General features: G+C 35.2%; 2 protein-coding genes and 2 pseudogenes across 3 annotated transcripts; 3 read left to right on the plus strand and 1 right to left on the minus strand.

Moving 5' to 3' along the window:
- Positions 1–4551: 4551 nt before the first annotated feature.
- On the plus strand, positions 4552–6384 carry LOC148583569 (uncharacterized). Its single transcript, XM_088510443.1, has one exon. It carries the CDS (start codon positions 4552–4554, stop codon positions 6382–6384), a length of 1833 nt encoding a protein of 610 aa, XP_088366569.1.
- A 581-nt stretch (positions 6385–6965) lies between these two features.
- On the plus strand, positions 6966–7460 carry LOC148583570 (uncharacterized). The gene has a single exon (XM_088510676.1). The coding sequence runs from the start codon at positions 6984–6986 to the stop codon at positions 7287–7289; it is 306 nt and encodes a 101-aa protein (XP_088366802.1). The 5' UTR covers positions 6966–6983; the 3' UTR covers positions 7290–7460.
- Positions 7461–8950: 1490 nt separating this feature from the next.
- On the minus strand, positions 8951–11908 carry LOC148583571 (transmembrane 9 superfamily member 8-like; annotated as a pseudogene). Its single transcript, XR_015909146.1, has 6 exons — positions 11384–11908; positions 11180–11289; positions 10977–11085; positions 10778–10890; positions 10512–10662; positions 8951–10316 (listed from the first exon to the last, which is right to left on the minus strand). The product of XR_015909146.1 is annotated as a transmembrane 9 superfamily member 8-like (transcript).
- A 1753-nt stretch (positions 11909–13661) lies between these two features.
- Positions 13662–14653, plus strand: LOC148583572 (uncharacterized; annotated as a pseudogene).
- Positions 14654–17008: the final 2355 nt, after the last annotated feature.

Here is a 17008-nt window from a genome sequence, read left to right on the forward strand (position 1 = left end):
TTTTTCTCTCTTTTTTTTTGCTCTTTTTTTTCACATGGGAAGTTTGTAATTTGGGCAATGCAAATCTTTTGCTTTTAAGTCAAAGAGGTGGAAGAATATATACCTTAACACAAAGGATTGAATTTGTTTGGATCATATTCATATTATACCAAGCTAGCTTTTATTCATATAATTTTTTTTTCAAAGTCGAAACTTTAACATCTCATGTCTATGTGTTGAGTATGTTGATACCATTACAAATAGCATGAACGAATTGATTTTGGAGTTATATTGTACAACTAGGTCTCATAGATTAATATGGACAAAAATGTTTAGAGATTTAGTTTTCACATGCATATTAGAGGGAACAACTGAATATTCCTTTCGTTGGAAAAATTTCCAAGCAAGAGAATGGTCGTTGATTTTTGTGAAGGATCAATTTTTTTTTTTTTTTTTTTTTTTTTTTTCAAATTGGGTTGAAGGAACAAGTCTATTAAACTAACATTTGTCCATTGAGCATATGTTTCTCACATGCACTTTAAGAATTATATGTGATTCTAAAAATGCATGTGAATGCAGTTTACTAACTTAGACTAACATTTTAAATATTTATAGATATTTGACACTGTTTTAAATGGGTTGGAGGATATTTCCTCTTGACTAGTTTGGAAGAAATTTATGTCCAAAATGTAACTATGGTACTTATCGTTTTATTTTATGATATATATATATATATATATATATATATATATATATATATATCTATATTTATATTCACATAAGTCAAATTACATCGTCGTTCTTTTCACATGGCCTACTTGAAAAATTAATCTTATGTAGAGAATTTGCAATTCATAGGCTATGTTGGAAACTATACAACTAAGAGTTTATTCATTTCAAGTGTAATAGAGAGAGTCAAAATGGAGAGGATCCATTTTATGGTTTAATTTGGATTAAATTTCACATATTTAATGGTATATATAATGCCACGTAACACTATGTACACCGTTATATGCAACAAAACAAAATCTTAATACTAATATAGATCTTCTCCATTCTATGTCATTTAAATTTTAAATGACATGACATTATGTATACCGTATGACACTATATGTACCATTAGATGCAATAAAGCAAAATCTTGATGGTAAAACAGATCTCTCATTCTATGTTTATCTCTTTTATTTCAGTCAAGTTGAGTTGAGTCCATGAATTTTAGTCAAGTCAAATCCATTATATTTAAGTCATGATTTTAAGTTGAAAGTCCAATATTGTCGGTCATGAGCTCTTTTTATTTTTAGATGAGATGAAACAAGTAGAGATTAACAAGAACAAGAAAAATTATAGGGAAACAAGAAAACAAATACAAATGATCTGACCGACAAGTAGAAAATACTATTCTGAACAACAATTTTTTTTTTTTTTTTTTTTTAAAAAAAACACAAATCCTTTTCACAACTAGAGATAGTTGTCTTGATGGAACAAGCGAGTGTGATTAATACTATCAATTGAGAAATTATCACTTATTCTAAAAATTTAAGTTAATAAAAAGAAGTAAATTAATCAATATTTTAATACCCTCCTTTACGTGTGGACTCAAATTCTCCTTTAATAGGTGAAGCCCAACACGAGGTGTAATATTATTTAACTAAAATGATGGTTAAATTGTGGAGTTAGGATTCAAACTCATGACATCTAGTTCTAATACTATGTTAAAGCAATATTTGTGATAAAAACTTAATCTAATAAGAAGATGTAAATTTAATCATTTAATCAAATACATTAATACTAATACCAATTAACTTGGTATTTTAGTTGAGTCCATATATTGTTAAAGTTGTAGAATATCAATGAAAGGCAACCTGTCAAATTGCAACAAAAGTTGTTGCGAATAGGATTGGTCCCTCAAAGTGGCCAGTTTTATTGCTTATTTATTAGTTATTTTAAGAGTGCGTTTGGGATTGAGATTTCGCAAAAATAATCTCCGTTTTTAAAAGATATTGCAAAACGTATGGCGTTTGGTATTACGATTTAAAAAACACTTAATTTAAAATAGGAAAACAATCTACGATTTCAATAAGCATGCTAGGGGTGCTTATTTGAAAAAGTGCGAATTTTAAACCAAAATCATGAATTCGCATAACAAATATTTAATAAAAAAAAATACTTTTTAACATGTTTTACCAAACGCCTTTGTGATTTTAAAAATTAGCGATTTTAAAAACGTTATTTTTTAAAACGCGATTTTTAAAATCGCACTTATTGAAACCGCAATCCCAATAGAATAATATGTAGTAATTGATGTCAAATTCAGTTCAAGAAACCAATAAAAAGAATGATATGTTTAATATATTAATCTATATATGGTGAATCTGCTGAAATATCAGTAAGAAATATAGTACAGAGTAATATTAATTTGTATGAAACCAATTTGTTAGTTATCTATATATATCTCTCGCAAACTTTAAATGCGTATTCTTTCCCTCATAATAAACAAACGTCATTCTATGATGTATCACACAAAATAAATAAAAAGGGTAAAGTCCACATACACCCCTCAAACTACCACTCAATTGACAATGTCCTCCCAAATTTTCAATTATGACAATGTCACCTCCAAACTACTAAAACATTGTCAATGTCCCCCCCAAGACTAACAATAAGACGAAAATGCCCCTATAGATATTTCAATAAGGCAAAAATACCCCTATAAATTCAAAAAAAAAAATTGATTTTTTAAAAAACGAAAAATTTTGATTTAAAAATAATATTTTTTTTTTTTAAAAAAAGCAATTTTTTTTAAACAAAAAATTTTAATTTTTTTTTTTAAACGGAAATTTTTATTAAAAAAAAAACTATTTTTTGTTTAGTTTTAAAAAACAAAAAAAAATTCATTTTATTAAACGAAAATTTTATTTTTTTAAACGTACATTTTTATTTAAATAAAATTATAAAACAAAAACAAAAAAAAAAAAAAACGAAAATTTTCAATTTTTATAAAAAAAAATAAAAAAAAAATCGAAATTTTTTTAATTTTTTTCTTATAAAATTGATTTAAAAAAAAAAAAAAAAATTGGCCAAACGTTTGGATTTTTTTTTTTTTGTTAGTTTTAGGTTTTTTCTAGAAGTTTTAGTTTTTTTTTTTTTTTTTAATTTTACTAAGGGTAATTTCGTCATTGGGGGGAACATTGACAATTTTTGGTAATTTGGAGGGGACATTGTCACAATTGAAAGTTTGGGCGGGACATTGTCAATTGAGTGGTAGTTTGAGAGGGTTATGTGGACTTTCCCCAAATAAAAATAAAACTGAGAAATTAAAAATAGAAGTTGAAGAAAATAAAAAATAAAAAATAAATTTTGAAAGGTATTAAATTACCAATTATTCAAAAAATTGAAGCTAAAAGAAAATAATGATTTTTTTTTTTTATTTAGTTAATACTTTAACTCTCTTTCATTTGAAATGTGAGGTAAAATATTACAGGAAAAAAAAAATTTGTGAAATTAATAAGCAATCAAAATTTAATTATCCTCTCTTTTATTTATAATTATCCTGGTAAACTTTAAAATCTCTCAATTTAGTGTATTAATCTTTCAATTTTATTTATTTATTTTTTTCAATTTCATCAATATGTTAGGAATTTCTGTTAAATCCTAATGGAGAGGTATTAAAATTCTCAAAATTCCCCTCCCTTTTTTTTAGGGGGAAAAAAAAAATTACAAGGATTTAGGCATTGAGCAAAATTTACCGGAATTTGCAAAAAAAAAAAAAAAAACAAAAACAAAAGAGCAATAAAAATTAGAATATCATTTCCCCTCACCGGAAGAGAAGAGATGTTTAGGTAGCTAAAAAGTAAGAATATATTAGTTTAATATATTGAGTTAGAATAGAATATATTACTTATACTTGTATACAAGTTGTTTCCAAGCCGATTCTCAAAAAACAGAATTTGCTTGCGCAAGTGAACGCCAAAGGTTATTATTCCAAAAATAAATAAATAAATTTCAAGGATTTAGGCATTGGGCAGAATTTACCGGAATTTGCAAAAAAAAAAAAAAAAATCCATGCCTGAATCTTTGAAAAAACTATCTAATATTTTTTTTTCTTAAAAAGAAAACACATAGGTAAACCGGAAAGAAGGTACTTAATTAGTTTGCAGAAAATAGTGGGATTTGAGTGGGCGGGCCATGCAAATTAAATGTTCCACTTTATTCACACCTGGAATGGAATTGGGGGCAATTAATGCAATTAAATCTATTCTTTGCGTTAATTGTAGGCAAGTGAACGCCAAAGGTTATTATTCCAATTAAAGTAGAAACAAATAAATAAATATTGAATATTGGAGCAATTCAATTCCCTCGGCCCTCCACTACTACAACACCACCAAACCAAACCAAACCAAACCAAACCAAACAGCAGCCTTTCCAATTCCAACAAATAATACTAATAACCACTTCCATCTTCAAATCTATACTACTACCTCCTCCTACTACTTCTACTACTCGGATCCTCATTATTATTTCCTAATTTCACTCGATCATCCATATATATATATATATATGGAGAAGGAGCGCATGCGCATCGTCCAAGGTTTGCTAAGAGAGAGATATTTAGGGGATGCAGAGCTGCTCGCAATAAGGGTGCAAAATGTTGTTTGTAGGACGTGCCGGAAACCGATATTGGGTGCCGCTTTTTATTACAGGGATAGAGCAATATGCTTTCACATATCATGCCTCAATATACCCAAAAATCACAAAGCCCTTTCGTTACACTTCGGCCTCCTGATGCATGATCCCTTCATCTTCACAGAAGAAGTGAAAAATGATGGCAAGGAGGACGTTAACCTTGTTTGCTTCGGCTGTGAGAAGCCAGTATCTGGTGCCGGATACAAATGCTCCACCTCCCAATGCAATTTGGTCCTCCATAAATCATGCCTTGAGCTGCCTCCCCAACTACAACAACACCCCTTCCACCACCCAAACCACACCCTTTCTCTTGTGAAGCCACAGAAAAAACTTTGTAATGCTTGCGGTAAAAACTGCAATGCATACCCCTTCTACCATTGCAATGAGTGTGATTTCAATCTTGATATCACATGTGCTACTACCCACTCACAAATTGATATAAATACCGATGACTGCCAACACATATTCATCTCTTTCTTTAATCAAATCCAGTTCACTTGCCAAGCTTGTGGCGAGAAAGGCAAGGAATTCGCCTCAGAATGTAGTGTTTGTCAACTCTTGATTCATAGAAAATGTGCTGGATTTTCACGCATCATCAGAATTTCAAGTCATAATCACCCCCTCACTCTCACCTACTCTCTTCGTCAAGTCAAAGAGGACAACAATATATTTTGTAATCTCTGCTATCAAAAGGTGAGGACAGAGTATGGAACCTATTATTGTAAGGAATGCAGTTACGTGGCCCACTTGGCATGTGCATTGAAATATGAAGAAGATGTAAGTTTCAAGTTACTGCATGAGGAATTAGAAACAAATGTTATGGAGGTTGAATGGGCTGATCAAATACAACATTTTAGCCATCAACATGGTTTAATTTTTAGCAACGAGAAGCTCACGAAGGATGAGCTTTGTGATGGTTGTATAAGACTAATCTCCACCCCGTTTTACAGTTGTACACAATGCAATTTTTTTCTCCACGATAAATGTGTTCAACTACCAAAACATAAGCGGCATCCACTTCATCCACACCTGCTCACCCTCTTTACAGCACAGTCAATTTATGGTCTTGGATCGTTGTCATGTAAGGCTTGTCAACGTCTCAGCAATGGCTTCATCTATAGATGTAGCAGGTGTAGTTTCAACTTTGACCTTCAATGTTGTTCAATTCCGGAAACCTTGAAACATGAAGGTCATCAACACCCTCTCTTTCTTGCCGTTAATTCTAATAGAAGAAGATGTCATGTTTGTAATTTCACTTCAGACGACAAACCTTGCGTGTTTGTATGCACTCATTGCGATTTCACCTTGGGTTTCGAATGTGCAACTCTTCCGCTCGTAGCTAGTCACAAAGATGACGATCATATCCTCAAGCTCACCTACAGTGCTGAAGCTCATTGTGAAGAATATTATTGTCTAATTTGCGAAAAAGAAAGAGATCCCAAACAATGGTTCTATTATTGTGCTGAATGTGACTTCCCTGCTCATTCTCAATGCGTTCTAGGAAAATATCCATGCATTAAGTTTGGAAGTACTCTCACATCCAACTATCTTCACATGCAGCACCCTCTCACTTTTGTTCCAAAGACTGAGTCGTCTCCTCCATGTGATGCTTGTGGTAAGACTTTCGATGGCTTGGCCCTAGAATGCACTCAATGCAAATTCATTGTCCACTGCTCTTTTGGGTGCCTTGAAAAAATAACTCACAAACTCTCCTCGAAGTGATGATTGGAGAAAGTCAGCAACAGAGATTTCGGAGTTTACTAACTATTATGAAAGTTTTTTCTCTCTTGAGAGGTTTAGTTATATGTTTAATTAATTATCTAAATTCATGAAAATAGAATTTGTTCAAGAAGTTGTCAAATATGTATTGTATATTGTGTTTACGTATATGGAGTTTGCTGATGCATGATATTAATGAAAATGTTATTTCTCTTAACCGGTCTAAGGGAAAGGTTCTCTTCGATTGTGAATGTCGATTTACACCTTTGAATACTTGTGTTTAAGCTAAAGTTCTTTTTTTTTTTTTTTAATCAATATTTAGAGCCCCAGTCCCTATGTTATTCTCATTTCTGACATAACAGGATCTTTTTCTGTACCATGCGATTAAAAAAACAAAAATCTGGACAAATATTGTATATGAATTGAAAAAACAAAACCAACCGTTTGCTCGAAACACATACACTTGTACAGCTACAGCAATATGCTACAGCCACGTACACAGCTACGTGTCCAAGAACAACAACCTGGCAATTCTGCCTCTTTAAACCAACACAAAACACACCCCACAAAATGCGAGAGAGAGAGAGAGAGAGAGAGAGAGCATGACAGGAGGAGACGAGGAGTGGAGGAAAAATGCAGAAACCCACAAAATGAGTCCGGAGGATGTAAAAGCCGCGGGAGTAGTGGGCTCCAAAAGGCCCCCCGGTCACCAACCGGGCGGAGTGCTGCACCAGAGGCGCACTTTTCCTTACAGCTATACCACCATGGCCATTGGCGGCCTCCTTATCACTGCTGCCGTCGGATACTTCGTCTTATACGTCAAGAAAAAACCCGAAGCCACCGCCGCAGACGTCGCCAAGGTGGCCGTGGGAGCCGCCAAACCTGAGGACACTCGCCCAAGGAAGTAGAGCTAATGGCAGTGTGCGTACGCGTGGAGGTTTTGCTTGTAAAAATGTTTATTTTGTGGACTCTTAATTTGCAGGTTTTTCTTTTTTGGGTATGGAGAATGGACCAAATGCCTACTTGTTCCATACTCTGGATATGATCTGATTATATGTATTTGAATTTGCTTACAATAGTAGCCACTTTAAGAATAATTTTGAAGTAAATCCCTTGGGAACTATGATGGAATTGGTGTCAACTTAAACAATTTTTTTTTTTCCTCCTTCACTGCACCGCCACCATTTTTTTTTTTTTTTTTTTCAGATCTTTTTATAAAAAATCAACGAAGTCGAACCAATTCTGATATTTCGAGCCAATTTCATTCTATTCTGGACTCTTAAGGGAGCCGATATTGGAATCTTATTGAGAAGGATAAAGATTTTTTAGATTTCTACCAACAATTCTCTTATGGACCCTACTTGCCTGGCTCTTAGCCCAATATAATCCATCCCCACAACTAAAGATTAGCAATTCAAACCAGCAATTTCCTGGAGACTTGAATTGGTGAAGGAAAAAGCAGCCAAGTCGATCGACACTAATTAGACCTTACTATTGAAATTGTATCATCACACTTTCATCAATGGTTGACACGACTTACTGGAATCTATGCACTTGGCTATTGTTTGTAGTGGATGCTGAGATTTTGAATAGGGTAGCTGTAGCTCAACTCAATCCAATCTTTAGTTTTGGGGATCATGAATTAGATTGTGCTCTTTGCCATCTTACAAGACCTAAGATCAAATCATGTCCACTACAACGGGGGAATGGAGGTTCAACTTATATCATATTACAGATTGAATCCATTGGGAGAGTTTTGTGAGAATGGAGAAGGATACCATCAATTGTGTTGATCAAATTATGTCCATAACGCCAATCCGCCTTCAATGGGAAAAAGGAAATTCCCAGAAGGAAGCTCACTCCAGGCTGATGCTTTACGAGCCAAACCCTCACAGAAGGGAAGATCTCTCACAATGATGATTTTGCAACAACAGTTACACTTGTCTTCCTCAATAAAGCTACAGAGAAGCATGCTCTTCTGCCCCAGTATAAGTGAATTAATCATCAACCGCCGGCAATCGGCCCTCTCCTCGACTTTTTGGTAAAAAATATAATAAATTAGATTTATTTTTAGTTTTAATTTATTGCACTGTAATGACTGTTTTTGGGATGTTTGTTGGAGTTGCCCACTGCCGTCCTCTTGTAGTTTTATTTTATGTTTAATGCAATGATTATCTCCACATTTTTATTCATCCAACTTTTATTCATTTCTAGACTGAAAATCAGTCCAAAGACCAACCCATACTATCTTCATGAACAGAATGACAAAAGTTGAAATTACCCTAGCCTTAATTCTATGCAACACAGTAACAAGATCACCTAAACATCCTCATGGATCATTCAACATAAGTAAACAAAATAGGTTGCCTAGGTGCTACCAAATGCTCCAGAATTTACCACTCACCCTGCAAGGTTACCTTCCCGCGTGTCTCTGCTTTGGACTTGTTTTTCTGGTTAAAAGATTTTGCTTGCCAATCTTCTGGGATGCGAAGCAGGACTACCAAGAAAAAACAGCAAATATATAATGTCAATCTTACTCAAAATCTACACAAGTCCGGCTACCAAAAAGAAAAAGAAAAAAATTCTAGGAGAATCTTCTTTAAGATTTAAACAAATAAAAGCTACTGTAACAGCCAAGTCATGCCCTTCCTTCTCACAATTCAAAATTGAGTACAGTGTTACATCTGAAAGGGATAATGGTACCTTAATTGTAAAGTTTACAAAGATAAGTTTTTTTGCAGCCTTTTAAAGAAAATGACCATCGAACAAACCTGATCACACTTATTAGTCAATCTTCACTGATGAGTAGATGAGCCTTGTGAACCAAAAGCATGCGTAAAATCCGATGGTACCAGTTAGAACAAAAAATGCATATGAGGCAATTAGCATGTATCCAAAGTAAAATATCGCTGAGACCAGCTTTGTGATTTCAAGCTTAGTGAAGAAGTAGAATGTTGCATAGAGGAAAAGGTACAGTGCGGAAGAGCCTGATGTAAGGTAAGACCTCCACCACCACAGATAGTCCTCGCTGCACAGTTGGAAGTAGCAGAGCACGACGGTTATTTCGGCGCACGTGACAACGAGGATGACGAAGACCAAGAAGAGAAAACCAAAGATGTAGTAGAACTGATTCAGCCAGATTGAGGTAAGGATGAAGAAAAGTTCGATGAAAACTGCTCCAAATGGGAGTATTCCTCCAATCAGAATCGAAAATGATGGGTTCATATACCAGGCCTGCTCAGGAATCTGCCTTGGGATTTTATTTGTCTTCACGGGATCCTCGATTGCTGGTTTCTTGAACCCAACATAGCCAGGACAAGTGGGACTGAAATCCCAAACCATAAGAAGATCAGAGCAAACATAGTACCAAATGGCACAGCCCCAGATGATTTCTGTCCCCATATGAGAGCATTTAAGACAAAGAAAATGGCAGAGACGATCGCTGGGAACATCACTGCAGTCCTGAAAGCAATTCTCTTCCATTCTGTTCCTTTAAACATCTTGTATAAACGGGCAGGGGTGTAACCAGCAAAAAGGCCCATGAAGACCCAAAGCAAGAGCATGGCTGTCATGAGACCACCCCGGTTAGACGGGAAAAGGAAGCCAAGGATGTCAAAGATCATAGTTACCACTATCATCCCCAAAAACTGAACACCAGTTCCAACATAGACACAGAGCAAGTCTGAATTATTTGGGGGCCTGAAGACATCCCCATGCACGAGCTTCCATCCTGTCTCTTCTTGGGCTTCTTCTTGGGTCTCAAGTTCATTGTACTTGGAGATGTCACGGTAAAGTGTTCGTAGCATTATCATTGCCACCATGCCCGAGAGAAAGAGAACAATCATCAAAGAATTGACAATTGAGAACCAGTGAATCTGCTCATCGCTCATTAGAAGATAGGCATCCCATCTAGATGCCCACTTCACATCACTCTCCTGAAAGGAAGAGATGAGAGAGAACATTATAAATAATGATAGCACCCCAGTCATAAAAGGACCAAGTAAGTTCAACACTACCCATTAGTGTTCAGGTAATCAGAGACAATAAAAATGATGATGATGACAATAAAAGAAATTTAATGATCAATAGAAAATGTTAAAAGTAAGCTATAATTCATAATAGGAACTTACCAGGAAATCAACATCATAAGTGAATATAATCCCTTTTTTCTCTTCAACCTCTTGAGGGGAGTTGGAATTAGCAACTGTGTGTTTTGCATGAGGATCACAGGTTATTAAACGAGTCTTCTCATCCCACTTCCCTTCATATTCATGTTTAACACTGTATTCATCCAGCAACCAAGTAACATCACCACCAGATACCACGGGATCCAAGCTAGAATCAGCAAGGTTATCATTTACTAAGAAAGAAGGGACCCAGAAAACAAAAAAGTTACCTAAATGGTTTAACCTCAAAACCCACAATTCTTGCAGAGTCGGTTTGCAAATCTCTATGAAACTTCACAGTAAATGCCAAATGGTTGTGGATAAAATACTTTTCACCCTTGGTCTGTTCACAATCATTTCAAGTAAGAAAAAGAAAAAACTTGCACATTCACAAGAAAATACCTTAATGCTAATAAATAAAGTATATACCCCGGCAAATTGGCCTTTGAGCCCAACAAAATAGCCAAGCTGATAAACAGTAGGAGATTCCTGATCCAGCCTTCGTGTGGGAACAACCAGCGGAAGATTATCGAGGATCCTGTCACATGCATGAAAGATCCATTAACACAATGCAACTTCAAAGCAGATCAAACAGACAGCAAATATATACTTGATATGAATTAATCCCATACATGTTGACCCGGTACTCATCATTGATCTTCTCTTTAAACTCCTTTGCCGATTTGGCATCAAGTGTAACCTGGCCAACAACATTGCACATTTGCGGTTCTCGCATTTTGAACTGCCACCAAAAAAAGATCAGTCAACTAAAAAAGGTCAATAATCGTGGAATTATTAAGCATGTTTAGCCTCACACGAATATAATACAAACTCACCACATAGGGGGAGTTTTCAATACGATAACCTCGAAGTACTTCCCCAAGATTCTCTGCACTGTCCACTATCTTTTCAGGCCGAGGATAAGGAAGAGAATAATAAGAGTAAGGAAGCTGAGTCTTTGTAGAAGTCAATTTGTTCACTTTCACTTTCAGAATATCACCCTGCATCCAGAGACCCCTCAGAAAAACTTATTCGTGACTATTTTCAAATGATGCTCACACGTGTTGGCACAAGAGAGAAACTCCAAGCACCATAGAGAGAGTCAGGCATTTGTACTTGTTGAATAATGGCAAACATGATAGAACGAGTAATATAGTTAAGACAACATGAATTACTAAGCATGTATCAATGCAGGCATATATTTTCTAATGAATACCCATATCTTGGCACATATAAAGAATCAAGAGCCCCACTTGAGAAAGTCATATGTGTCATAACATTATCAAGTCGGCCACAGTCCAATATTTTATTTGACATTTGACGAATGACCAATGCCATGGACCCAGTAGCATGGTTCAAAATATATGAACTTCTTTTTTTATAAGTAATTGACCCAAGGGGAGGGGAAATATATCAACTTATGAGCACGTCTTGCCATGAAGCCATCTTTTACTTTCTAATATTCTAATTTTCTAGAACACTTCTCAATTTTCTCTTTTCTTTATTCCCATAGAAGTTAATTACAAATTGAATGGATGAATCCCAGACCTTTTCCCCAAAATTCCTCCCACATCTCACAGTAATATGCGTCACACTGCGCGGGGAAAATAGTAGTTGTGATGACAATAACAAGGAACAACAAAAAATAAACTATGGCAACTTTTTTTTTTATTGAGGGTCAATTAAGAGAACTTACATAATGAAATAAAGCTAATATGGTGAATTCAAAGCTTCATGCTATCTTCTATTACTTAGATATAGTGAGTAGATAGATAGTAACTGTGATAGCTGGAAAGTTATGAGCCATAAAGATAAACTACTGGTTAATCCCTACACATGATAAGTTCATTGTACTTATTTGCCACAATTTTCACTTAAAAGCTATAAAAGAATGTTAGAATGTCATAATTACTCAAATCTTTAAAGAATTTCTTCTTCTTTTTTCAAAAAAAAAAAAGTATCTATTCAAAGAGCTCCAAATTCTATCCTATATGCTCTTGCATTCACAATAATCCGCAGATCATCCTCTACCACCATCAATAATCCGCTCACTTATGCCAAGACCTCTAATTGAAAAATTCCGTCAAAGTTCTTACAACCTCAAACGCACTGAACTGGAAATGACAAAACTACTTCCACAAACCAAACACCAAACCAATTAAACCAAACCAAACAGCAGGCTTTCGAAGAAAAAGTAACCACTTCCATCTCCTTTCTGTACGTCTAACACTACCACTACTCGGGTCCTCATTATTTCCTAAGACTCATCCATATGGAGAAGGGGCGCATCCAAGACTATCTAATTACGAGATATTATGTGGATGCAGAGCTGTACGCAACATGGGTGAAGGAAAATGATGAGAAAGTTGTTTGTACGGCGTGCCGGAAACCGATATTTGGTGCCTCTTTTTATTACAGTGGTATGTACTTTCACATATCATGCCTTAATCTACCCACAAATCACAAAGCCCTTTTGTTACACTTCGGCTACCCGGGGCATCGTCACTTCATCTTCACAGAAGAAGTGAAAAATGATGGCAAGGAGGACGTTAACGTTGTTTGCTTCGGGTGTGAGAAGCCAGCATTTGGTCCTGGATATAAATGCTCCACCTCTTAATGTAATTTGCTCCTCCATCAATCATGCGCCAAGCTGCCTTCCTAGATACAACTACACCCATTCCACCCAAACCACGCCCTTGTTCTTGAAGAGCCAAAGCAAAAACTTTGTAATGCTTGCGGTAAAAACTGCAATGCATATCCTTTCTACCGTTGCAATGAGTGCAATTTCAATCTTCATTTCACATGTGCTTCTCGCTCACACATTAATAATTCTGACGATTGCCAACATGCATTCAACTCCTTTTTCAAGCGGAACCAATTCACTTGTGAAGCTTGTGGTGAGGAAGGCAAGGAGTTTGCCTCCCTATATAGTATATGTCAACTCTTGATTCACACCAAATGTACTGGATTTTCACGCATCATCAGAATTACAAGTCATGATCACTCCCTCACTCTCACATATTCTCTTCGCCAAGTCAAAGAGCACAACAATCTTTTTTGTAAACTCTGTTATCAAAAGGTGAAGGCTGAATATGTAGCCTATTATTGTCAGGAATGCAGTTATATGGCCCACTTAGCATGTGCATTTAAATATGAAAAATGTGTACGTCTTACGTGGCTGTCTGAGGAATCTGTTGATTTAACAACTAATGATGTTAAGGATGTTGAAGGGGCTGGGAAGATACGACATTTTAGCCATCAACATGATTTAATTCTTAGCAACGAGGAGCTCACAAAGGATGAGCTTTGTGATGGTTGTATAGGACTAATCTTCACCCCATTTTACAGTTGTACAAAATGCAATTTTTTTTCTCCACAGTAAATGTGATCAACTACCAAAAAATAAGCAGCATCCACTTCATCCACACCGGCTCACCCTCAATTCATGGTCATTTTATAATCTTGGATTGTCCTCCTGTAAGGCTTGTCAACGTCTCAGCAATGGCTTCGCCTATAGTTGTAGGACATGTGAATTTGACCTTGACCTTCAATGTTGTTAAATTCCGGAAACCCTAAAACATAAAGGTCACCAACACTCTCTCTTTCTTGCTGTTAATTCTAATAGAAGATGTCATGTTTGCAATTGCACTTCTAAAGAGAAACCTGGAGTGTTTGTATGCACTAATTGTGATTTTGCCTTGGGTTTCGAATGTGCAACTCTTCCGCTCGTAGCTAGGCACAAAGACGATGATCATCTTCTTATGCTCACCTACAGTGCTGAAGCTCATTACGAAGAATACTATCGTCTAATTTGCGAAGAGAAAAGAGATCACAAACAATGGTTCTATTATTGTGCAGAATGCGACTTTCCTGCTCATTCCCAATGCGTTTTAGGAAAATATCAATACATTAAGTTTGGAATTACTTTCACATCCAAAAGTAAGCACCAGCACACTCTCATTTTTGTCCCAAAGACTAAGTCGTCTCCTTCATATAATGCTTGTGGTGAGACTTTCGATGGCTTGGCCCTAGAATGCACTCGATGCAAATTCAATGTCCACCGCTCTAATAGGTGTCTTGCAAAAATAACTAAAAACTCGCCTTGAAGTGATGATTGGAGAAAGTCAGCTTTGGAGATTTCGAAGTTTACTAGCTATCATGGAAGTTTTTTCTCTCTTGAGAAGTTTAGTTATATCTTTAATTAATTATCTAAGTTCATGAAAAAAGAATTTGGTCAAGAAGTTGTCAATATGTATTGTATATTGTGTTTATGCCCATATTTATAGAGTTTGCCGATGCATGATACTTAATGAAAATGGTGTTTCTCTTTAAGGGTTTTTTTTTTTTTAAAAAAAAAATATATATATATATATATATATAGAACCCCAGTCCCTATGTTATAACTGGATATTTTTCTATATCATGCCATTCAAAAAACAAAATTATGGACTATTGCATATGAAGCCGAGGTTGCCCTTGTAATATTATTCATCAATCTTTACGAAATACGAATGGTTACTTTTGATTTTGACCTATGTTGAAAAAACAAAGCCAATCGGTTGCCTTTTAATGGCTTGATGTGGGTCTTTCAGTCGTGGACTAACCCAGGGTTCGTCGTGGAGTCCAATGAATTTTCATTTTCTTTTTTTAAATTTAATTTAAAAAAATAGAGTGTTTTAGTCTTTTTGTCATCTTCCATTAAGATTTAACAGAAAATTTTAACGAATAAATGAAATTAAACGAGGATAAAAATGAGATATTCACATTATAAATTTTGATAATTTAATATTAACATTGCAAAAGGCGTGACATATCTCAGTCAAAGACAAGCGAGTCAAGTTTCTCTCTCTTAAAATGCCTAAATTTTTTAAAATTCAGGTTGATAATGTCCATCGGGTGCCTCCCGGAGATCCCTTGATACACATCCTCTTAAGACTGGACTATATGGTGTCTAACCTTTTATGATAATCCCTCACAAGCTCTTGAGCAAGAAAGTGGCTAGGCTAGTGTAGGAGCTTTGTTCCCCATTCATTTGAAAAATGGTCTCACAGATTTGTTCCCTTGTAACTGCTCTACACATATCAGAAGATAATGCAGTAGGGACTTTTTTCTTAATCAAATGCTCCACACACTTGTTTTTCAACTCATCAAACTGCAGAAAAGATGAACCAAGTAATTTCTTATATATATTAAGTTTCTGCCACATACTTAATCTGCTCTACCTCTTCCACCTTCTCCCCATTATCCTTCCAAAGATGCTTAATGAAGCTTTTTGAATTTCTAACTTTGAAAATCCGGTGAAAATAAGCAGAGTTTTGATGCCCCAAGTTGCGCCAATTATTTCCTGACTTTTGTTTCAAAAAAATTTCTTCAGCTTCACTCAGAGAAACATTCTCATGTAAGAATTCCCGCTTTATTCTTTAACTTCTCAGTGGAATGGGCCCTTTCGAGGCCCACAAGGCCAATTCTGATTGGATTACAACTATGACCCAGGAGAATGAGAGACTACTATAATGGGCCATTTGGAGGCCCACAGATCTAAAAAAATCTACAATTGTTGGGCCATATATGGCGCCCCCATAACTCTGTCCAACTTCTCTCCTATTATTTCAAGTGAAGAAACAAATAATCTCTAATCTCCACCTTATGCACACAATGAAATCAATAATTATCAAATTGTTTAGGGTATTTGGTTTCAATTGCTACAGGGTACTGATATAGGTTGTCAATTTTGGATCAAATTTCGGTCACAAATAGTGTGTAGAATAGTGATATGATTGAGATTTTTTGTATTTATATAAACACGCTCTCTCTATTGTTTTAGCTACATTAACACCCCTTCAATTTTTTGGGTTAACTGCTCTTGTTTCATGAATGAAGTAGTGGCAGGTTGAATTCTTGTTTCTAATCATGATTCGTTTACAATTTCTAAGGATTTACATCATCAGTGGTTATTCTTACTCTGTATTTCAATATCTTGTTTTTCAAAGTGTCAGTCAAGTAAAAATAAATTTTGCAAACTTAAAAATTTATATATATATATATATTTTGATGGAACAAGGGAGTGAGAATGTTGCCAACAAAACTAGTTATAGCGGCTTGTAACCGTGAGTTGTTTTCATTCATGATCTAGTGTAGTCGGTATGAGTCCAATTAACTTGGTATTTCAGTTGAGTCCATGTATTATTCAAGTTGTAGAATACCAAAGATAAGGGCATGCAATCTGTCAAATTGCACCAAAAGTTGTTGTGTAGGAGCATTTGTTCCCTCCAATTTTATTGCTTATTTAGAAGTTTGTCTACGTAGTCAAATTGAGTTAAAATAAATAAATGAAGCACGGACTATAAAATTAATCTATTAATGTATGGTCAATTTGCTGAAATATCACTTAGAAATAGTACAGAAGGGTATTTGGGTGAAACCAATTTGATAGTTAACATGCATGTCTCACAAACTTTAAA

Source organism: Corylus avellana, chromosome 9, assembly GCF_965113065.1.
Source record: "Corylus avellana chromosome 9, dhCorAvel1.hap1.2, whole genome shotgun sequence".
Classification (NCBI taxonomy): Eukaryota; Viridiplantae; Streptophyta; class Magnoliopsida; order Fagales; family Betulaceae; genus Corylus; species Corylus avellana.

Excerpts from the sequence above, each read along its gene's own strand:
- LOC148583569 (XM_088510443.1), top strand. The coding sequence starts at position 4,552 with ATGCGCATCGTCCAAGGTTTGCTAAGAGAGAGATATTTAGGGGATGCA.
- LOC148583570 (XM_088510676.1), top strand. The coding sequence starts at position 6,984 with ATGACAGGAGGAGACGAGGAGTGGAGGAAAAATGCAGAAACCCACAAA.